Source organism: Molothrus ater, chromosome 19 (assembly GCF_012460135.2).
Source record: "Molothrus ater isolate BHLD 08-10-18 breed brown headed cowbird chromosome 19, BPBGC_Mater_1.1, whole genome shotgun sequence".
In the NCBI taxonomy this organism is placed as follows: Eukaryota; Metazoa; Chordata; class Aves; order Passeriformes; family Icteridae; genus Molothrus; species Molothrus ater.
This window is the reverse complement of record NC_050496.2, coordinates 11,763,058-11,785,344: the sequence shown is the minus strand read 5'-3', so window position 1 is coordinate 11,785,344 and position 22,287 is coordinate 11,763,058. Positions and strand designations below refer to the sequence as shown.

Here is a 22,287-nt window from a genome sequence, read left to right as displayed (position 1 = left end):
CCCTCCTTCCCTGCCTAACCCCCCTGTCCAGGCAGCTCCCCCACGCCCCCGAGAGCCCTGTGGCCGCCCTGAGCCCGCAGGAGAAACGGGCCATCAACCTCACCTGGGCCAAGCCCTTCGACGGCAACAGTCCCCTGCTCCGCTACGTCGTGGAGGTCTCCGAGAACAGTAAGGGGCTGCTGCCACCCCCTGGCACCGCTGGCACTGGGACAAGTCCCCAGTGTCACCCCTGCTGCAGGGGACGCTGCTTGGGGACCCTGGGACGGGTCAGCCAGGCTGGGGACCCCGGTGTCCTGCAGGCCAGGTCCCTACCCTGCTGTCCCCTCTCCCCCCAGACGCGCCCTGGACCGTGCTGCTGGCCAGCGTGGACCCCGAGGTGACATCGGTGACAGTGCGGGGCTTGGTGCCCGCTCGCTCCTACCAGTTCCGCCTGTGTGCTGTGAACGACGTGGGCAGGGGACAGTTCAGCAAGGACACGGAGAGGTGAGTCCCGGCCTGGGGGGGTCCTGGGGGGGCTGGTGACCCCAGTGCTCACCCTGCCCTGTCCCTGCAGGGTGTCCCTGCCCGAGGAGCCGCCCTCTGCGCCCCCCCAGAACGTCATCGCCAGCGGCCGCACCAACCAGTCCATCATGATCCAGTGGCAGCCGCCCCCCGAGAGCCACCAGAACGGGGTCCTCAAGGGCTACATCATCCGGTAGGTGCCAGCAGGGGTGCCCAGGGGCCCACACCTGGTGCTGGTGGGGACAGTGGCAGCTCTGATGGCCCCTGGTGCCCAGGTACTGCCTGGCCGGGCTGCCCGTGGGGTACCAGTTCAAGAACATCACCAACGCCGAGGTCAACAACCTCCTCCTGGAGGACCTCATCATCTGGACCAACTACGAGATCGAGGTGGCCGCCTACAACAGCGCTGGCCTGGGGGTCTACAGCATGAAGGTGACAGAGTGGACGCTGCAGGGAGGTAGGCAGGGGCGAGCAGGGGCTTGGTGGGCACCCTGATAGCATCAGGTGCCATTGGTGGGGTGGGATGGGAGGGAGGAGGATGGGTGTGGAGCCCCAGGGGGACTGGGATGTGCTGGGCAGGGATGACCCGGGGGTGGGCACCCAGCTGATGGAGGGGACCTTGTGGAGCTGTCCCTGTGAGCTGTCCCTTCATCCCGGCAGTGCCCACGGTGCCTCCAGGGAATGTGCAGGCTGAGGCCACCAACTCCACCACCATCCGCTTCACCTGGAACCCCCCCAGCCCCCAGTTCATCAACGGCATCAACCAGGGCTACAAGGTGAGGGTGATTCCCAAAACCAGAACAGCTTGTGGGGAAAACTTGGTCAACCTTCACAAACTGTCTTGGCTCCTCCTCGCTGAAATCCCCGATTTTAATTGGCTCTCTTCTGACTGTTAAAATAATATTTACTGTTATTTAACACTTGCATGGGCTCGGAGTCTCCCATGCTCTGTAATTAATTCCAAATTACAATTAATTCAAATTTACATTAATGAAATTGAATTAAAACATTAAACTTGTGTTTTAATCCACTCGAAAGAAGTTCGGGAATTTAATTGCCGCTGAATGAGATAACCAGCGTGAGTAGGATATTTAACATTCCTATTAAACGCCACTTAGTATTTTTGATTAGTATTTTTAGGGCCTAATTAGTGTTTAATTAAGTTGCTAGAGGCTATCTTGCACAATACCAATTAAATGCCCAGCCATCCCTCCTGGGTGCGGGCAAGGGGGGGATCCGTTATCGATGGAGTTAATCACAGCTCCGTAAACAGCGCCGGCATCCAGCGCTCCCCGCACCCTTAATTGATCGTTAATCAACGCCTAATTAATAAGAGGAGGCCGGAGGCGATGGTTTTGGCGCGGGGAACCTTCATGGCAGCTCCTTCCTCCTTTCTCGCCCAGCTCATCGCCTGGGAGCCGGAGCACGAGGACGAGGCCACGGTGGTGACGGTGCGGCCCAACTTCCAGGACAGCGTGCACGTGGGCTACGTGCCGGGGCTGCGCAAGTTCGCCGAGTACCTGACCTCGGTGCTGTGCTTCACCACGCCCGGGGACGGCCCGCGCAGCCCCCCTCAGCTGGTGCGCACCCACGAGGACGGTACGGGGAGGCTCCCGGCCCCCGGCATGGACCCTGCCCGCCCCCCGGCTCCGTCCAAGGGGGTCCCGTGGGTGCCGAGGGTGCTCTGCGCTTGGGTGTTGAGTGTTTGGGTGGTTTTTGGCAGTGCCTGGCCCCGTGGGACACCTGAGCTTCAGTGACATCCTGGATACGTCCCTGAAGGTCAGCTGGCAGGAGCCGCTGGAGAAGAATGGGATCCTGACGGGTAAGGGAGGCACCAGCAGGTGCTGGCTCTGCCATCGGTGCCTTTCCCACCCTGCAACACCTCCCCCTTTTCCTGTCCCATTCCCACTCTGCAGCACTGTCCCCTGTGTCCCCATGCCACCCCGCAGTCACACTCACGTCCCCTTTTCCTCCCCCACAACATCTCCCCTTTGTCCTCTTCCCACCCCACAGCATCTCCCCGTTTTTCTGTCCCATTCCCACTCTACAGCATTGTCCCTTCTGTCCCATTTCCACCCCACAGTCACACTCATGTGTCCTTTTCCTCCCCCAGAGCATCTCCCCCTTTTCCTGTCCCATTCCCACTCTGCAGCACTGTCCCCTGTGTCCCCTTGCCACCCTGCAGTCACACTCATGTGTCCTTTTCCTCCCCCACCTGCCCTGTCCCACCTGCCCTGTCCCACCTGCCCTGTCCCCACACAGCCCGTGGGGTGCGCGATGCAGGGGTGACACTGCAAGGGTGGCACTGCAGGGGTGACACTGCAGGGGTGCATTGCAGGGTACCGGATCTCCTGGGAGGAGTACAACCGCACCAACACGCGGGTGACGCACTACCTGCCCAACGTCACCCTGGAGTACCGCGTCACCGGCCTCACTGCTCTCACCACCTACACCATCGAGGTGGCCGCCATGACCTCCAAGGGACAGGGACAGCTCTCCTCCTCCACCATCTCCTCAGGGGTCCCCCCAGGTGAGCACTGTGGTGTTGGGGTGCTGGAGGGCTGTGCGTGGTGCTGGGGGCGAGTGGCTGGTGCCACCCACCCTGTCCTGTCCCCACAGAGCTCCCCGGTGCCCCCACCAACCTGGGCATCTCCAACATCGGCCCCCGCTCCGTCACCATCCAGTTTCGCCCGGGTTACGATGGCAAAACCTCCATCTCCCGCTGGCAGGTGGAGGCACAGGTACAGGGGGGCTCAGGAAGGGGCTCAGGGGGTGTTTGGGGGTGTGGTGGTGCTCGCTTGGGTCGCAGGGTGAGGGAAGAGATGAGAATGTTGAGTCCATGTTTCAGAAGGCTTGATTTATTATTTTATGGTATATATTATATTAAAACTATACTAAAAGAATAGAAGAAAGGATTTCATCAGAAGGCCAGCTAAGAGTAGGAAAAGAATGATAACAAAGGTTTGTGACTGACTGAGACAGTCCGAGCCAGCTGACTGTGATTGGCCATTAATTAGAAACAACCACATGAGACCAATCCCAGATGCACCTGTTGCATCCCACAGCAGCAGATAACCATTGTTTAACCATTTGTTCTTGAGGCCTCTCAGATTCTCATGAGAAAAAATCCTAAGGAAAGGATTTTTGTGCCATGGGGGCAGCTCACCCCGCTCACCCCACTGCCACCCCACAGGTGGGCCAGAACGGCGAGGCCGGCGAGTGGGGGCTCGTGCACCAGCTGGCCAACGAGCCCGACACCCGCTCCATGGAGGTGCCCAACCTGAAGCCCTACACCTACTACAGGTGAGTGCCAGGCTGGTGCCATCCCTGGGTCCCTCACTGTGACCTCAGTGTCCTCCCCAGGGGACTGGAGCCCTCTTGGCCCACGCCGTGACCCCCCTCTCCTCTCCTCCCTCAGCTTCCGCATGCGGCAGGTGAACATCGTGGGCACCAGCCCCCCCAGCCTGCCCTCCAGGAGGATCCAGACCCTCCAGGCCCCCCCGGACATGGCCCCTGCCAACGTCACCCTGAGGACGGCCAGTGAGACCAGCCTGTGGCTGCGCTGGATGGTGAGGGGGGGCCGGGGCTCTGTGCCTGCGTGGCTGAAGGGGGGGATGGAGCCGGAGGGGCTGTGGGACATCAGGAGTGACAGTGGCTGTCCCTGGCAGCCCCTCCTGGAGCAGGAGTACAACGGGAGCCCCGATTCGGTGGGCTACAGGATCCGGTATGCGCGGGCGGACGGGCGGGGGCAGCCGGCGCTGCAGCTGATCCGTGACCGCGTGGAGAGGGAATTCACCATCGAGGACCTGCAGGAGTGGACCGAGTACCGGGTGCAGGTCCAGGCCTTCAACGCCATCGGCCCCGGGCCCTGGAGCCCCCCGGTGCTGGGGCGCACCCGGGAGTCAGGTACCGCTGCCCACCTGGGCACTGGGCACCCACCTCGGCCAATGTGGCCACTGACCCTCTCTGTTGCCCCCGTCCAGTGCCCTCCTCTGGCCCCAGCAATGTGTCAGCAGTGGCCACCTCCTCCAGCAGCCTGCTGGTCCGATGGAGTGACATTTCTGAGGCTGACTGCAACGGGCTCATCCTGGGCTACAAGGTGAGCTCCTGCCCGTGGGCAGCACAACTTTCCCTGGGAGAATCACCCTGCAGGCTGTGGGGCTCCTAACTGTGCCACCCCCAAAGTGTGACACGGGCTGTGTGACACGGGCTGTGTCACACTGGCTGTGTCACACTGGCTGTGTCACACGGGCTGTGTTTCAGGTGCTGTACAAGGAGAAGGGTTCGGAGGCACGTGCCCGGTTCTGGCTGGCAGAGGGCAATGCCTCCCACAGTGCCCAGCTCACCGGGCTGGCCAAGTACACCCTGTACGAGATCCGGGTGCTGGCCTTCACCAGGATGGGCGATGGTGTCCCCAGCCGGCCTCCTGTCCTCGAGAGGACACTGGATGATGGTGGGTGACAGCACCTGGGTGGGCTGGGTGATTGAACCTGTCCCATCCCTGGATGATTGGACCCGTCCCATCCCTGGAAGATTGGACCCGTCCCATCCCCGGGTGACTGATCCCGTCCCATCCCTGTCTGATTGATCCCATCCCATCCCTGGGTGATTGATCCCATCCCATCCCTGGGTGATTGATCCCATCCCATCCCTGGGTGACTGATCCCATCCCATCCCTGGGTGACTGATCCCATCCCATCCCTGGGTGACTGATCCCGTCCCATCCCTGGGTGACTGATCCCGTCCCATCCCTGGGTGACTGATCCCGTCCCATCCCTGGGTGACTGATCCCGTCCCATCCCTGGGTGACTGATCCCATCCCATCCCTGGGTGACTGATCCCGTCCCATCCCTGGGTGACTGATCCCATCCCATCCCTGGGTGATTGATCCCACCCTATCTGGGTGATTGATCCCATCCCATCCCTGTTCTCTGGGGTGATCCCTCTCCCCCTGCCCAGGACACCCAGGGCTCCCAGGGCATGGGGTCTTTTCCCCACTCCCCAGTGACTCCAATCTGTCCCCCTGCAGTGCCCGGGCCCCCCGTGGGGCTCCTCTTTCCTGAAGTGAGGACCACCTTGGTGAGGCTCATCTGGCAGCCCCCGGCAGCCCCCAACGGCGTCATCCTGGGTAGGTGGGGAGCACCCGGGGTGAGCCACTCTGGGATGCTCTGCAGAGGGATGCAGAGGTCCTGGGGGGCAGGGATTGTCAGAGAGCAGCTCCCTGGGATCCCCTGAGCATCTGGGAGCCCTCAGGGGTGAAATTCCCCGCTCGCTCGGATGTTGGTCCCGGGCTGAGTGTGAGCAGGTTGGGATGGAGGGGGCGGCACGGGGAGGGGTCCAGGCTGGTGTCCCCTCCCTAGCGCCACCCCTCCGCTCCCTCCCCGCAGCCTACCAGGTCAGCCACCGCCTGAACACCTCGGCGGTGACCGCGGCCGCCGTGGAGGTGCTGGATGCCAGCGCCCGGCAGTTCACGGCCACCGGCCTGCAGCCCGAGGCCACCTACCTGTTCCGTGTCACCGCGCAGAGCCGCAAGGGCTGGGGCGAGCCGGCCGAAGCGCTGGTGGTCACCACCGAGAAGAGAGGTAAGGATGGGGGTCCCGGCCGGCGGCGGGGGGCTGGCGGTGCCCTCGCAGTGCTGCCAGCCCCTCGCCTCCCCCAGCCCGGCCGCAGCCCCCCGGGAAGCCGCTGGCGCAGCAGGAGGAGGTGCGGGCGCGGAGCGTGCTGCTGTCCTGGGAGCCGGGCAGCGATGGGCTCTCCCCCGTGCGCTACTACACCGTGCAGAGCCGCGAGCTGCCCGACGGAGAATGGGCCCTGCACTCCTCCCCCGTCAGCCACAACGCCACCGCCTTCGTCGTGGACAGGTGAGGGGCTGGGGATGCGGTGGGGGGTGATGCTCCGGGTGGTTTTCCCGCGCCTCGGTTTCCCCATGGCGTGAGAGGTGCTGTACGAGGCCGGAGAGCGATGGCGCGGTGGGAGGGAGTGGCTCGGGGGTGACCCCCTGGCTGCCCTGTCCCCATCCCGCTCTGCTCCCTGCAGGCTGAAACCCTTCACCTCCTACAAGTTCCGTGTGAAGGCCACAAACGACATCGGGGACAGCGAGTACAGCGAGGAGTCGGAGTCCCTGACCACCCTGCAGGCAGGTCAGCACCTCCTGGGGCAGGGACAGCAGTTCCGTGCCCAAGGGAACAAATCCTCCTTTGTCCTGGGCGTCTCCAGAGCCTCACCACCCTTTTCTCCCCCCCAGCCCCCGAGGAGGCTCCCACCATCCTCTCCATCACTCCCCACACCACCACGTCGGTGCTCATCCGCTGGCAGGTACCGTCCCCTCTGCCCTGCCCTGCCCTGCCCGGGGAGGTGGCACCAGGTGGCACCTCAGGGTGCCAGGGAGCCCTGGGCCAGAGCAGCCCCTGACTGCCTTCCCTCCCTGCCCTGCAGCCCCCGGCTGAGGACAAGATCAACGGGATCCTGCTGGGCTTCCGGCTGCGCTACCGGGAGCTGCTGCACGACAGCCTGAGGGGCTTCGCCCTGCGCGGCCTCGGCCACCCCGGCGCCACCCGTGAGTGCCCCCAGGACAGGGGCTGGGGCGGCCTGGGGGTGGCAGGTGGGATCTGAGCAGTGCAGCATCCACAGCATCTCCCCAGTACCAGGGTCAGGCTGTGCCCCCTGGAGCTGTCACCAGTTCCCCCTGTGCCACCAGGTCTGTGGTCCCTAACGTCCTTTTGTGTCACTGGCTCTGTCCCATTGTGTCCACCAATCTGAACCTCCCAGGGGTGTCTGCACCTAACACAGGCTGTGTGACATCCTGCTGGGTGTCATCCTGCTGTATGTCCTCAGCCCCTGCAGGCAACAGGGTCACATCCACTCTAGTGGCAACAGGGACACGAGTGACATGGGCAGAGCCAAGGCAGGACCTGGCCCTGTCCTCTGTGGGGACCCCAATGCACAAACCTGGCTGGTGGCACTCAGGGCATGGGGCTGGAGGATGGAAATGCTCCTCAGTGCTGTCACAGCCCCGTTGGCACCTGGGGGTGCCAGGGCCCTTTCTGGGGACCCCTGGCCCGTGGTGGGGTGGGGGCTGTGTGGGGATGGGGGCTCAGAGGCAGGAGCCCCCCCTGCCCTGCACTAAGCCCCCCCGTTCTTCTGCCCAGCTGTCTATGCCGTGCACAACCTCAGCGAGGTGTCCCTCACCCAGTACGAGCTGGACAGTAAGTCACCACCCCTGTGTGTCCCCCAGTGCCACCCCTGTGTGTCCCCCAGTGCCACCCCTGTGTGTCCCTGCACTGCAGGGCCAGCTGGAACCCCTCTGCCCCATCCAGCTGCTCCTTGGGGACATCCCCTTCTTCCCAACAAGGGGGTCTCTGCCAGGTCCCCCGGGGTAGCGGGGCTGCCCCATCCTGGGGAGGGTCCCACTCGCCCTTTGTCCCCCAGACCTGAGCAAGCACCGGCGCTATGAGATCCGGATGAGCGTCTACAACGCCGTGGGCGAGGGACCCCCCAGCCCCCCCCAGGAGGTGTTTGTGGGGGAAGCAGGTGAGTCCTGGCAGGCTCTGCCTCTCTTGGGGCTGCGGGAAGGGGGCTCGGCTGTCCTGGGAGCCCGAACCAGCGCAGTGACCCCGTCCCCTCCCTGGGCACAGTGCCCACCGCAGCGCCCCGGAACGTGGCCGTGCAGGCGGTGACGGCCACGCAGCTGGATGTCACCTGGGAGCCGCCCCCCGTGGAGAGCCAGAACGGCGACATCCAGGGCTACAAGGTACCTCCTGTCGCCTGGGGGCTGGCACCCGCCCGGGGGGCTCTGGGGAGGGGCTGAACCCCTGGGCGGCACAGGGTGGGGGGCACTGGGGGTGCTGTGCCTGATTTCGGGGAAGGGGCTCTGGGAGGATGTTGGGGTCCCGGGGAGATGCCGGGTGTCCCAATCCGGTGCCGAGCGGCGGCGGGGCAGCAGATGGCGCTGTCGGCCCTGGAATGCGACCGGGATGTGTCGGGCTATAACTAGAAATTGTCGGGATGCAGCTGGGATTTGTCGGGATACGGCTAGAATGAGTCGGGATGCACCGGGATAGAGCCGGGATGTGTCGGGACAGAACCGGAATGCATCTGGGATGTGTCGGGATGCACCGGGATAGGGCTGGGATGTGTCGGGATAGAGCCTGGATGTATTGGGGTGTGTCGGGATGCACAGGGATAGAGCCGGGATATATTGGGGTGTGTCGGGATGCGCCGGGATAGAGCCGGGATGTGTCGGGACAGAACCGGAATGCATCTGGGATGTGTCGGGATGCACCGGGATGCACAGGGGTAGAGCCGGGATGTGTCGGGATGCAGCCCAGGTGCTGTTGGGATGAATTAGGATGCAAGCGTGGCACCCAGCCCCGTGCTCCAGACACCTCCTGGTCCCCATCCATTGTGATTCCTCCTGCTTGTCCCCCATTGTGATTCCTCCTGCTTGTCCCCATCCCGTGGGAATCAGGCACGGCTCGAAGGTGATCTCAGCACACCCTGGCGATGCCAGCCCTGCCTGATGCCCAGCACAGCCTGGAGCCCTCCTGGAGGAGAGGCTGTTCTGTTCCCTCTGACCACTTGGAGCCCGGGCAGGGACATTGGAGGGCTCAGGGAAGGCGAGCTGGGTGGGACCCGCGCCCCATCCAGGTCCCCATGCCCCATCCTGCAGATCCACTTCTGGGAGGAGCAGCGGCAGAACCAGAGCACGAGGGTCAAGACCCTTTTCCTGCCTGAGACTGGCGTGAAGCTGAAGAACCTGACGGGCTACACCTACTACTGGGTCAGCGTGGCCGCCTTCAACGCGGCAGGTGACGGGCCCCGCAGCGTCCCCGTGAAGGCACGGACACAGCAGGCAGGTGGGGCCCGTGGCACGGCTCCCCCTGCACCCTCCTGCCCCTGGGCTCCCTGGGGAGGTGTCTCCGTGGCTCCAGCTGCAGGGATTCGTGCTGCAGTCCTGAGCAGAGCATCGCTGGGCTCACCCCAGCGGGTTCATGGCGTGGGGTCACACGGAGGTGAATTTTTAATCTTGAGGATGGCGAAGGTTTTGGGAGGACACAAGGAAAGTCATTCCCCTGTGGAATCTTTGCTGCAGCAGGGATGGGGCCCTGGGGGTGTGAGCTGCTGATCAATCAGCATTAGGGTGGAGGCAGGGACAGGGGCTGGCTGGCGCTGGGGGTGTCCCCTGGAGCACTGAGCTGCCCCTGTCCCCCGGCAGCCCCCAGCGCTCCCGGCTCCATCCGCTTCAGCGAGCTGACCACCACCTCGGTGAACGTGTCCTGGGAGCCACCTCCGCTGCCCAACGGCGTCCTCGAGGGCTACAGGCTGGTCTACGAGCCCTGCACGCCCGTGGATGGTGAGGGCACGGCCAGGGGCAGCGGGCAGGGCTGGGGGGGACCCGGCTCAGCCTCTGTCCCTGCAGGTGTCAGCAAGATCGTGACGGTGGATGTGAAGGGGAGCAGCCCGCTGTGGATGAAGGTCAAGGACCTGGCTGAGGGTGTCACCTACCGCTTCCGAATCCGGGCCAGAACCTTCGCCTACGGGCCGGACGTCGAGGCCAACATCACCACGGGGCCTGGGGAAGGTACGGGGGACAACTGGGGACACACAGGCTGAGGAGATGGGCTGGGGGCTGGCCCGGCTCTGGGCCAGTTTGTGCCCCTGCCTCCAGCTGTGCTCTGGTGCCCAGGTGCCCCCGGCCCCCCTGGAGAGCCCTTCATCTCCCGCTATGGCTCGGCCATCACCATCCACTGGTCCAGTGGGGACCCTGGCCAAGGTCCCATCACCAGATACGTCATCGAGGCCCGGCCCTCAGGTACCACTGCTGCCTCTGCTCCGTGCCCAGCTCACGTGGGGATGGGTGGTATTTGCTCAGGTGGGGTCGGGTGTGGTGTGTGCTGGGTCCCCAGGATGAAGGAGGAAATGATGAATGTGACTCCATGTTCTTAGAAGGCTGATTTATTGTTTTATGATCTATATTATATTGAAGAATGCTACATTAAAACTATACTAAAGAATAGAGAAAGGATACAGACAGAGAATACAAAGAATGAAAACTTGTGGCTCTGGAAGGAGTCCCGACACAGCCTGACCATGATTGGCCAATAAGTCAAAACAATTCACATGAAACCCATCAAACAACAACCTGTTGGATAAACAATCTCCAAACACATTCCAAAGCAGCAAAACACAGGAGAAGCAAATGAGATAATATTTTTTGCCTTTTTCTCTGAGGCTTCTCAGCTTCCCAAGAGAGAAATCCTGGCGAAGAGATTTTTCCAGAAAATATGATGGTGACAGTCAGGAGAGGGGAAACTGAGGCAGGGAGTGCTGACCTGGGTTGGGCGTTGGGACACGGTGTCTGGGGGTGTCTGTGAGGAAAATGGTGCTGAGTGGGGCTGATGGCAAGGGCAGCACCTGCAGGGCTGGTGGATGGAGGGACAGCACCCCTGGCCTGGGATGTCCTGCAGAGCCAGCCCCAAAATCCCAGCCCTAAAATCCCAGCCCCGTTGTCTCTTCCAGATGAGGGGCTCTGGGACATCCTCATCAAAGACATCCCCAAGGAGGTGACCTCCTACACCTTCAGCATGGACATCCTCAAGCAGGGGGTCAGCTACGACTTCCGAGTCATTGCTGTGAATGACTACGGCTACGGCACCCCCAGCACCCCTTCCCCCTCCGTGTCAGGTGGGTTCCAGGGCCCCCCTGTGCCAGAGGGAGGCTCCTGCTGTTGCTCTGCTCTCATGGCCATCACTGAACCCACCCCTGGCTCCTACAGAGCCCCGGTCCCACTGCCAGCACCCCCTTTCCAAACCCCCCTCCCTTTCCGGGGATCCGGGCATCCCCAGGTGACCCCGTGCTCTGCAGAGGGCTGTCCCCATGTCCCTGTCCCCCTCTGACCCTCCCTGCTCTGCCCCAGCCCAGAAAACCAACCCCTTCTATGAGGAGTGGTGGTTCCTGGTGGTCATTGCCCTGGTGGGGCTCATCTTCATCCTCCTCCTCGTCTTCGTGCTCATCATCCGCGGGCAGAGCAAGAAATACTCCAAGAAGTCGGACTCAGGTGAGCGAGGGAGTGTGGTGGGTGTGACAGGACCCTCCTGCTCCTGGGGGAGCCTCTTGGGGTCTCTCCCTGCCTTTGGGGGTCTGTGTGGAGTGGTGGGAGCCTCCCCTCCTGCCCGCCTTGGAGCAGCTCCTGCAGAGCCCCAGAGCCACCCCATAACCGTGCTGTGGTGTCCCAGAGAGCACTGAGAGCTCGAGATGAAATGAAGGGCTTGTCCCACAGGCAGCTGTGGAGGCAGAACAGCCCGGGGGCTCGCAGAGGTCACTGGGATTAGCCAAACACTGCTCTGTTTTCTTAGCTCTGTCAAGGGCTCAAATTGTGGGGAAAATCCAGAGCTCCTCGTTAAACAAACAGCTCAGAGTGAGGAGCTGGGGGCACTGGGGCAGGGCAGGGGGCTGAGCCAGGGCAGGGCTGGCACCTCCTGCCTGTCCCCAGGCCCTGGTGACTCTGCAACCACCACAACCCCCAGCCCCTGGGGCCATTCCCAGCCCCCGGGCCCATCCCCATCTCCCCGGGCCCATCCCCAGCCCCACCCGGGGCCATCCCCAGCCCCTCCCGGGCCCATCCCCAGTCCCCCGGGGCCATCCCCAGCCTCTGGAGCCATCCCCAGCCCCACCCGGGGCCATCCCCAGCCCCACCCGGGCCGTGCTGTGCTGCCTGCAGAGGGGCTGGGGGAGGCTGAGCATCCCATCCCCCAGGGAACAGCTCCAAGGCTGCCGCCCTGAGCCACGGTGAGATGGTGAGCCTGGATGAGGGCAGCTTCCCCGCCCTGGAGCTCAACAACCGCCGCCTGTCGGTCAAGAATTCCTTCTGCAGGAAGAACGGCATCTACACCCGGTAGGGACCCCCCCACAGCCCCCTCCCCGGGCAGGGGGAGCATCTTTGCTCATCCCTGCTCTGTCATGGGGTGAGGAGAGCTTGGATCCCCAGGGGTGACCCCGATCTGCTCGATGTCCCCCCCTGGAAGTCCCTGACAGTGGGATTGGGGTTCTTGGGAGGGGTTGGCACCGCTGAGGGTGCCCCCTGACGCAGCCCTATGGATCCTCGGGGTTGTCCCCAAGTGGCCCAACCCCACGCTGGCGGTGACCCACGCTGACCACCCCTCTGTGTGTCCCCAAGGTCCCCGCCCCGGCCCAGCCCCGGCAGCCTGCACTACTCGGACGAGGACGTGACCAAGTACAACGACCTGATCCCCGCCGAGAGCAGCAGCCTGACCGAGAAACCCTCCGAGGTCTCCGACTCCCAGGTGAGCCCCGGGGCCGCACATGGGGACAGGGACCAGGTTGGGGGGGTCTGGAGGGTGCTGGGAGCCCTCCCTGAGCACCACCAGCCCGTGTGGGGCTGTTCCTCTGCCCGCCCCGAGCAGTCCCGGGGCGCGTTCGGTGCTGCTGCTCCCGCCCCATCCCGCTCTGCAAGCAGCGGCATCCCCGCGGCTCGGTGGAAGCTGGCACAGCCCCCGGCCCCTCTGCTGGGGATGTGACGCTGCTGGGGACAGGGCACAGGGCACAACGGGTCACCGGGGGCTGTCGCGCTGCCCGGTCGCTGGTGGCAACGCCCGCGGCTCTGCCAACTCCACAAAATGCCACCTTTGTTTCGCCCCGGGGCCACGGGCAGCTGTGGAGCCCCGGGGAGGCCGCGGGGCTGTCACCCCCAGGATGGATCCCGAGGGGCTGACACCCGGGGGAAGGTCCTGTGGGTCCCTAGGGCTGTCCCCGAGCGGGAGGGGACCGTGCCCAGGCTGTCTCCGAGTGGGAGGGGACCGTGCCCAGGCTGCCCCCCCGCCCCTGCCCGCACCGGCTGTTCCTTGGCAGATACCGGCTCCTCTCGCTGCGGCCCGAGCGGGGCTCGAGTGGCTTTTGAGGAGCTGTGAAGAGCTGCGGGAGCTGGCGCTGGCGCGGGGCAGTTCCCACCGCTCTCAATGGGCCCTTTGTGCGCCGCCGGAGAAGCTGAATCCAATTACCGGCAGAGCCCAAAAACACCCTCCCCGCCAGCCCCGGGGGCATCGCGGCCTCGCCAGCGCTTAGGAACCTTTTGTAGGAGGTTTTGTTTTGTTTCAGCAAGAGGCAGAAACCCCCCAGCGATGCTGCAGCCGTCCCAGCCATTAAATACTTTAGGGATGCAAATACTTTCGGGATGTGCTCGCCAGCGTTCCCAAAAGAGCACTGGGAAAGCACCGGGAAAGCGCTGGAAATCACAGAATTGTTCAGGCTGGAAAAGACCCTCTGAGATCACCGAGCCCCAGCTGTGCCCCATGCCCACCTTTTCCCCAGCCCAGAGCTCTGAGTGCCACCTCCAGCCCCTCCTCGGGCACCCCAAACCTCTCTGGGCAGCCCCTGCCAATGTCAGGCCACCCTTTCCATGTGGAAATTCCTCCCGAATTCCCCTGGCACAGCTTGGTTCACTCCGTTTGGATGACAAGTAAAGCCATCTTTCCAAGGGGGTCTTGGAGATGGAGATTCCCCAAGATTTAAGGTTTAAGAAATTAGGATTTCTCATCTTTAAGGTTTAAGAAATTAGGATTTCTTCTCTTTAAGGTTTAAGAAATTGGGATTTAAGGAATTGGAGCCCTTGGGCTGAGCTGAGGTGCTGTGTGCCCCTGCAGCCCCTGTGACACTCAGAGTGCTGGCAGAGGGGCAGGGTTTGGACAGGGAGGGACAGAGAGGGCTCAGAGCTTGGCAGTGCCAGCACTTTGTGCCCCCACGACAGGGCACAGGCTGATCCTGCTCTTCTTCCTGCAGCCTGAATGCCTTTTATTTACACTGGGGTTGTTCCCTCTCATTGCAGGGAGCAGAGCCCGACCCCATTGAATTTTGGGGCTGTTGGGAGCTGTCCCCTGTCACTGAAGGATATGAAAGAACACAAGCTCACACCGTTGTTCTCAAAGTGAAAAAAAAGGAGAAGTTTATTTTCTGACTCTAACATTTATAGATTTCCAAAAGCGACAGTGGATTGGAGGGTGACAGTGCCACCTCTCCAGTGACACTGGACAAACCAACAGCCCATCAACTTTCTCTTCCTCCATAAAAGAATGCAAAACAATGAGTTATTTACGGAAAGGGTGTGAAAAAGTTCCCAACAAAAATATCAACATCCAAAAGCTTAGAAAAATCTTAAAAAACCAAAGCACCAGTCCCCACCTGAGCACCTTGCCCTGTCCTGTTTTTCAGGGCAGCGACAGCGAGTACGAGGTGGACCCCGGGCACCAGAAGGCACATTCCTTTGTCAACCACTACATCAGCGACCCCACCTACTACAACTCCTGGCGGCGGCAGCAGAAGGGCATCTCCCGTGCTCAGGCTTACAGCTACACTGAGAGCGACTCGGGCGAGCCCGAGCACACCCCGCTGTCCAACAGCGCCTCCACGCAGCAGGGCAGCCTGTTCCGCCCCAAAGCCAGCAGGACTCCCACCCCCCAGACCCCCGGCAACGCCCCCAGCAGCCAGCCCGGGACCCTGTACCGCCCGCCCAGCAGCCTGGCCCCCGGCTCCAGAGCCCCCATCGCTGGCTTCTCCTCTTTCGTTTGATGTTGCAGCAGAAGAAAAAGAAGGAAAAAAAAAACCAAACAACAACAAAGAAACGAAACAGGAGAGGCGGGGGGAAAAATTAGGAAAAAAAGAAAAAAAAAAAAAGAAATTGAAGAAAAGCCCCAAGAATTAAGAGAAAAGGACGAAGAAGAGGAGGAGGAGGAGGAAGGGGAGCAGCCCCAGGCTCCAGGGATTTGTGCTGGATGCCAAGCGCCATCCCTGCGGCTGGGAGCAAACCCAGGGCCCCTCCTTGGCCAAAGCTTCTGGGTCACAGACTCCTTGGAGGTGGGGCAGGGGGCTTGGGGTGCACCCACAGCACCCCTGGCACCCCTGGGGGCTGCCCCAGAGCTGCTGCTGGACCCCAGTGGGTGCTGGGGGCTGGGGAAGGGGCTGCTGCTGTGCCAAACCCCGGTGACTCCCCCAGGACATGGGGACAGAGACAGGGCCAGAGGAGCTCTGCTGATCTTAAACCTCTGGACTCGAACCCCTCGCTCTGGATGCCCCCAGAAGGATCCCAGGGGATGATTCATTGCTGCCCTCCTTGGTGCCTGGCCCAGCACAGCCCCCAGAACAGGTGAAGCCAGGACTGGAAGCCCAGGACAGCCCCAGTGGGGTGCACGTGGTGCTCAACCCCCAATTCTGCACCTCGGGGCTCTGGGGAGGACTCGGATGAGGCAGCTGGAGCCTCCCCTTGGCATTTCTGCTGGTTTGGGGCTTTTTCACGGGGTTTTGTGCAGGGCCCTGAGGGTGTTGGGGGGTGTTGATGCCCAGGGGGGGCCGTGGCTGTTTTGGGGGTGTCTGCACAGCCCAGCCCAGCCCAGCCCCTGCAGTGCCTATGGGCGAGCCAGCACCAGCCTGGCAGGGCCAGGGCACCCTGAGCCGAGGGAGATGCCAATAAACAACCTGAGGACAAGTGTGTCCCCTCTCTGTCACCTTGCTCTGCCATGAAAGGCCCAATGCCATCTGTCCGTGTGTCCTGCTGTCCCTCTGGGCCTGTGGCAGCCCTGTGGCACCAGGGAGGAGCTGGGCAAGGGGTGCCAGAGGTGCTGGGTACAGCCCAGAAGGGTGCAGGGGCCTGTGGTGGCCGTGTCCTGCATGTTCCCGTCGCAGAGGGATCTGGAAATGGGGTGGTGGCACAGGAGACCCCCCTGCACCGTGCTCTGGGCACTGCCAGCAGCAGCCCTGGCACTGGGGATGGCTCCTGGGCTCCTCACAGCCGCCCTCGCTCGCTCTGCCCTTCAGGCCTGGCAGGAGAATCCAGGCCCAGGTGCTGTGTTCAGGTTTCATCAGGTGCCAGCAGCAGGGCTGGTGGTGGGGAGGGCTCTCAAAGGGCCAGGTCAATGCTGTGGGGGCTGCACAGTCCCTGTCACAGCACCTGGGAGCCCCTGGGACCCTGGCCCTGGCGTGGGCAGGGGGTGCCAGGGGAGCCTTGTGTGCATTGGGCACCCAGTGCTGCAGCTCCTCCTTGGACTGGGAGAACTGGGCTGCAGTGCTGGCGAAGGATACATGCAAGGCGCTGCAGTTTTCCCCTGCTGTGGTGTCGTGTATAGACGCAGTGGCGGCAGAAGTGGCGTGAAAGGGCACAGGGATGCCGGCTGTGGCCGGACAGCGGCACGCAGCGCCTCGGAACTGGGACTGCGCTGTATCAAAGCTGCGGCGAAAGCAGTGGGGGGTGACGGCGGGGCCGTGGAGATAGAACTGCGCATGGGTGCGGCTGATCCCGGAAGCAGCGCTGTGGTTCCATGAGTCGGCGCGGAGTGATATCGCTGGTGCTGGGGTTGTAGCAACTGCGCATGCGTGGATTCTGTCACTACCGCAGCGCGGGCAGTCATCATGGTGGCGGGCAGGACGGGGCGTGCGGGAGGCGGCGGAGCTGTGGGAACGGGAACGGGGCTGCGGCTGCGGCTGCGGAAGGGAACGCCTGGACGTCCGTGGTTGCAGGAGGCGGCGGAGCCACGCCATCCAGCAGCTCTGAAGCGGGAGGGTGCGGTGGGGAAGGCGCGGCTCAGCCCACCATGCAGCGGGGGCGGCAGGAGAGGGGAAGCGACCACGGGCGGCGCTGACGGGAGCCTGGGCTGGAGCGCCGCGGCGCCGGCATGGGGTGCCTCGGGTGGCTGGGGCACCCCGGTAAGACAGTCATTAAAACACCCTAAAAATTATTTTAAAAGCCCTGAAAAAGCCCTAAAGGTATCCTAAACATTTCCAGAGAATTCCTAAAAAACTCCTGCAAAAAAACCCCTAAAATATCCCTAAAAATCCCTGAAAAATCACCTGAAAGACCCTAAAAAACTGTTTAACCCCTACCTGTAACACTGTGGCCACCAAACATCATCTCTACCTATTAATCGGGGTAACTACAAGACCCTCAAACACCACCACAATCACCAGCTTGAGTTGGTCTGGACAGCACCAAATAAAATGAAATAAAAAGCTTTATAAATAGAAAAATTAAAAATAAAAATTAAATAAAAAATAAAATTAAAAAAAAAGCTTTAAAAATGGGAAAATAAAAAAAATTAAATAAAATAGAAAATTTAAAAAATAAAAAGCTTTAAAAATAGAAAAATTAAAACTAAAAATTAAAAAAAATTTAAAAAATAAAATAAATGCTTAAAAAATAGAAAAATTAAAACTAAAAATTAAATAAAAATGAAATTAAAAAATTAAAAGAAATGCTTTAAAAATAGAAAAATCAAAACTAAAAATAAATAAAAATAAAATTAAAAAATAAAAGAAATGCTTTAAAAATAAAAAAATTAAAACTAAAAATTAAATAAAAAATAAAAAATAAAACAAATGCTTTAAAAATAATAACAACAAAACTAAAAATTAAATAAAAAATAAAATTAAAAAAATAAAATGAATAGTTTAGAAATAAAAAATTAAAACTAAAAATGAAATAAAAAAAATTAAAAAATAAAAGAAATGCTTTAAAAATAAAAAAATAAAAACTGAAAATTAAATAAAAAATAAAATTAAAAAAAAAGAAATGCTTTGAAAATAGAAAAATCAAAACTAAAAATAAATAAAAAATAAAATTAAAAAATAAAATAAATGCTCTAAAAATAAAAAAACCCTAAAAATTAAATAAAAAATTAAAAAAAGCTTTAAAAATAGAAAGATCAAAAATAAAAATTAAATAAAAATAAAACAAATGCTTTTAAAATAGAAAAATCAAAACTAAAAATTAAATAAAAAATAAAATTAAAAAATAAAATAAACGATTTAAAATAGAAAAAGCAAAAAATAAAAATTAAATAAATAATAAAATTTAAAAAATAAAATAAATAGTTTAAAAATAAAAAATTAAAACTAAAAATGAAATAAAAAATAAAATTAAAAAATAAAATAAATGCTTTAAAAATAAAAATTAAATTAAAAATAAAATAAAAAAATAAAAAGCTTTAAAAAAATATAAATCAAAAATAAAACTTAAATAAAAAATAAATGCTTTAAAAATAAAAAAAACTAAAAATAAAAATGAAATAAAAAATAAAATTAAAAAATAAAATAAAAAGCTTTAAAAATAGATAAATCAAAAATAAAAATTAAATAAAAAAGAAAATTAAAAAAATGAAATAAAAGCTTTAAAAATAGAAAAATTAAAAATAAAAATTAAATAAAAATTAAAATTAAAAAAATAAAATTAATTAAAAATTAATAAAAAACAAAATAAAATCCGTAAAGTGCTCTAAAGTACCGTAAAAGTTCCATAAAATGTAGTGTCGTAAAGCGCGACTGCCGTAAAAAGTTCGGGTTTACGACAGTCGCGATTTACGGCACCTTTTACGACACTCGCGCTTTACGGCAGTCGCGCTTTACGGCAGTTTTACAACAGTCGCGCTTTACGGCAGTTTTACGACAGTCGCGCTTTACGGCACCTTTTACGACAGTCGCGCTTTACGGCAGTCGCGCTTTACGGCAGTTTTACGACAGTCGCGCTTTACGGCACCTTTTACGACAGTCGCGCTTTACGGCAGTTTTACGACAGTCGCGCTTTACGGCACCTTTTACGACAGTCGCGCTTTACGGCAGTCGCGCTTTACGGCACCTTTTACGACAGTCGCGCTTTACGACACCTTTTACGACAGTCGCGCTTTACGACACCTTTTACGACAGTCGCGCTTTACGGCAGTTTTACGACAGTCGCGCTTTACGGCACCTTTTACGGCAGTCGCGCTTTACGGCAGTTTTACGACAGTCGCGCTTTACGGCACCTTTTACGACAGTCGCGCTTTACGGCAGTCGCGCTTTACGGCAGTTTTACGACAGTCGCGCTTTACGGCAGTTTTACGACAGTCGCGCTTTACGGCACCTTTTACGGCAGTCGCGCTTTACGGCAGTTTTACGACAGTCGCGCTTTACGGCACCTTTTACGACAGTCGCGCTTTACGGCACCTTTTACGACAGTCGCGCTTTACGGCAGTTTTACGACAGTCGCGCTTTACGGCAGTCGCGCTTTACGACACCTTTTACGACAGTCGGGCTTTACGGCACCTTTTACGACAGTCGCGCTTTACGGCAGTTTTACGACAGTCGCGCTTTACGGCACCTTTTACGACAGTCGCGCTTTACGGCAGTTTTACGACAGTCGCGCTTTACGGCACCTTTTACGACAGTCGCGCTTTACGGCAGTTTTACGACAGTCGCGCTTTACGGCAGTCGCGCTTTACGGCACCTTTTACGACAGTCGTGCTTTACGGCAGTCGCGCTTTACGGCAGTTTTACGACAGTCGTGCTTTACGGCACCTTTTACGACAGTCGCGCTTTACGGCAGTTTTACGACAGTCGCGCTTTACGGCACCTTTTACGACAGTCGCGCTTTACGGCAGTTTTACGACAGTCGCGCTTTACGGCACCTTTTACGACAGTCGCGCTTTACGGCAGTCGCGCTTTACGGCAGTTTTACGACAGTCGCGCTTTACGGCACCTTTTACGACAGTCGCGCTTTACGGCAGTTTTACGACAGTCGCGCTTTACGGCACCTTTTACGACAGTCGCGCTTTACGGCACCTTTTACGACAGTCGCGCTTTACGGCAGTTTTACGACAGTCGCGCTTTACGGCACCTTTTACGACAGTCGCGCTTTACGGCAGTTTTACGACAGTCGCGCTTTACGGCACCTTTTACGACAGTCGCGCTTTACGGCAGTTTTACGACAGTCGCGCTTTACGGCACCTTTTACGACAGTCGCGCTTTACGGCAGTTTTACGACAGTCGCGCTTTACGGCACCTTTTACGACAGTCGCGCTTTACGGCACCTTTTACGACAGTCGCGCTTTACGGCAGTTTTACGACAGTCGTGCTTTACGGCACCTTTTACGACAGTCGCGCTTTACGGCACCTTTTACGACAGTCGCGCTTTACGGCAGTTTTACGACAGTCGCGCTTTACGGCACCTTTTACGACAGTCGCGCTTTACGGCACCTTTTACGACAGTCGCGCTTTACGGCAGTTTTACGACAGTCGCGCTTTACGGCACCTTTTACGACAGTCGCGCTTTACGGCAGTTTTACGACAGTCGCGCTTTACGGCACCTTTTACGACAGTCGCGCTTTACGGCAGTTTTACGACAGTCGCGCTTTACGGCAGTTTTACGACAGTCGCGCTTTACGGCACCTTTTACGACAGTCGCGCTTTACGGCAGTTTTACGACAGTCGCGCTTTACGGCACCTTTTACGACAGTCGCGCTTTACGGCAGCTTTACGACAGTCGCGCTTTACGGCACCTTTTACGACAGTCGCGCTTTACGGCAGTTTTACGACAGTCGCGCTTTACGGCACCTTTTACGACAGTCGCGCTTTACGGCACCTTTTACGACAGTCGCGCTTTACGGCAGTTTTACGACAGTCGCGCTTTACGGCACCTTTTACGACAGTCGCGCTTTACGGCAGTTTTACGACAGTCGCGCTTTACGGCACCTTTTACGACAGTCGCGCTTTACGGCAGTTTTACGGCAGTCGCGCTTTACGGCAGTTTTACGACAGTCGCGCTTTACGGCACCTTTTACGACAGTCGCGCTTTACGGCACCTTTTACGACAGTCGCGCTTTACGGCAGTTTTACGACAGTCGCGCTTTACGGCACCTTTTACGACAGTTTCGTTTTACGACAGTTTTGCTTTACGGCAGCTTTTACGACAGTTTGGCTTTATGCCACTGTTATGGAATTTTTACGGCACTTCACTTTACAGCACTTTACGGTTTTTATTTTGTTTTTCATTTATTTTTAATTAAATTTATTGTTAAATTTTAGCTATTTTATTTTAGTTTTTATTTTTAATTTTTATCTTTTTAATGCTTTGTATTTTATTTTATTTGGTGCTTCCCAGACCAGCTCAAGCCGGTGATTGTGGTGGTGTTCGAGGGTCCCCAGGACACGCGGAAGAGATGAGTGTCTTGACTCCACCTTTCAGAAGGCTGATTTATTATTTTATGATCTCTATTATATTAAAAGAAAATGAGATCTTAGAACTATAGTAAAAGCCTCGCGGTGGGGGGAAGAGAGGGATAGGGCAGGGTGAGCTGGGGAGTGGGAGGGCAGAGAGAGGGATGGGGCAGGGGCAGGCTGGAAGTTTGAGTAGGGGTGGGGGGCTGAGAAGGGGACACGACAGAAGAGGGCTGAGGGGAGGAGGTAAGGGTTAGGAGGGGGCAACTCCGTATCTCCCAGACCAAAGCTGCAGTGAAGTAAAACTCTGGTTGCCCTGGCAGCGCCAAACGCCTCCTGCAAACTGAATTCAGGAACTGGCATTCAGTTTTTAAACAGATTCTCAGTGTACATATCAGTTTTCCTTCTGCTTTATTGTTCTACAATATCCAGAATGTGCTGGCCTCATCAAGTCATCCCATGCTATGCACAGAAAAACTGGATTAATGGGGCTGAATCCTGGCAGCTAGCACTGAAACCAGTAGGAACTGGTGTGGGACATCAAGCACTAAAGCCATACAAGAGCTGCAGCTAGTACTAAATTGTTTACAGCTATTTTCTATACAAGGAAAAGTTGTGAGATATAAAAGGAGACGACAATTTTATATAGCAAAATGTACAAATAAACCTACAGGACAAGTACTTCATGACTGTACTGTTTTGACAGGACTTAATGGTTTTGATACCGTCTTTGCTGAACATTTGTTTTTTGAACAGGGGATCAAGGACTTCCAGTGAGAAACTGCATTCCTTTTCCAGAAGAGTAGCATGTTTGTGGGT

At 57.4% G+C, this 22,287-nt stretch overlaps 1 protein-coding gene across 4 annotated transcripts in view; it reads left to right on the top strand.

Moving 5' to 3' along the window:
* Nucleotides 1-15,994, top strand: part of SDK2 (sidekick cell adhesion molecule 2) — a 49,995-nt gene extending 34,001 nt beyond the window's left edge. For all 4 annotated transcript variants that reach the window (XM_036404778.2, XM_036404779.1, XM_036404777.2 and 1 more), the window contains 32 exons: nucleotides 32-168; nucleotides 336-483; nucleotides 554-694; nucleotides 777-958; nucleotides 1,162-1,277; nucleotides 1,905-2,100; nucleotides 2,225-2,323; nucleotides 2,840-3,031; nucleotides 3,121-3,242; nucleotides 3,695-3,804; nucleotides 3,920-4,070; nucleotides 4,170-4,407; nucleotides 4,485-4,600; nucleotides 4,765-4,954; nucleotides 5,531-5,629; nucleotides 5,889-6,083; nucleotides 6,161-6,362; nucleotides 6,538-6,641; nucleotides 6,746-6,816; nucleotides 6,937-7,057; nucleotides 7,650-7,706; nucleotides 7,930-8,031; nucleotides 8,136-8,251; nucleotides 9,170-9,356; nucleotides 9,716-9,853; nucleotides 9,920-10,081; nucleotides 10,187-10,312; nucleotides 11,020-11,184; nucleotides 11,417-11,557; nucleotides 12,256-12,394; nucleotides 12,677-12,803; nucleotides 14,725-15,994. In XM_036404778.2, the coding sequence (XP_036260671.1) occupies nucleotides 32-168; nucleotides 336-483; nucleotides 554-694; nucleotides 777-958; nucleotides 1,162-1,277; nucleotides 1,905-2,100; nucleotides 2,225-2,323; nucleotides 2,840-3,031; nucleotides 3,121-3,242; nucleotides 3,695-3,804; nucleotides 3,920-4,070; nucleotides 4,170-4,407; nucleotides 4,485-4,600; nucleotides 4,765-4,954; nucleotides 5,531-5,629; nucleotides 5,889-6,083; nucleotides 6,161-6,362; nucleotides 6,538-6,641; nucleotides 6,746-6,816; nucleotides 6,937-7,057; nucleotides 7,650-7,706; nucleotides 7,930-8,031; nucleotides 8,136-8,251; nucleotides 9,170-9,356; nucleotides 9,716-9,853; nucleotides 9,920-10,081; nucleotides 10,187-10,312; nucleotides 11,020-11,184; nucleotides 11,417-11,557; nucleotides 12,256-12,394; nucleotides 12,677-12,803; nucleotides 14,725-15,081 (4,747 nt within the window). In that variant the 3' untranslated portion in view covers nucleotides 15,082-15,994. The remainder of the gene's footprint in view (nucleotides 1-31; nucleotides 169-335; nucleotides 484-553; nucleotides 695-776; nucleotides 959-1,161; nucleotides 1,278-1,904; nucleotides 2,101-2,224; nucleotides 2,324-2,839; nucleotides 3,032-3,120; nucleotides 3,243-3,694; nucleotides 3,805-3,919; nucleotides 4,071-4,169; nucleotides 4,408-4,484; nucleotides 4,601-4,764; nucleotides 4,955-5,530; nucleotides 5,630-5,888; nucleotides 6,084-6,160; nucleotides 6,363-6,537; nucleotides 6,642-6,745; nucleotides 6,817-6,936; nucleotides 7,058-7,649; nucleotides 7,707-7,929; nucleotides 8,032-8,135; nucleotides 8,252-9,169; nucleotides 9,357-9,715; nucleotides 9,854-9,919; nucleotides 10,082-10,186; nucleotides 10,313-11,019; nucleotides 11,185-11,416; nucleotides 11,558-12,255; nucleotides 12,395-12,676; nucleotides 12,804-14,724) is intronic.
* Nucleotides 15,995-22,287: the final 6,293 nt, after the last annotated feature.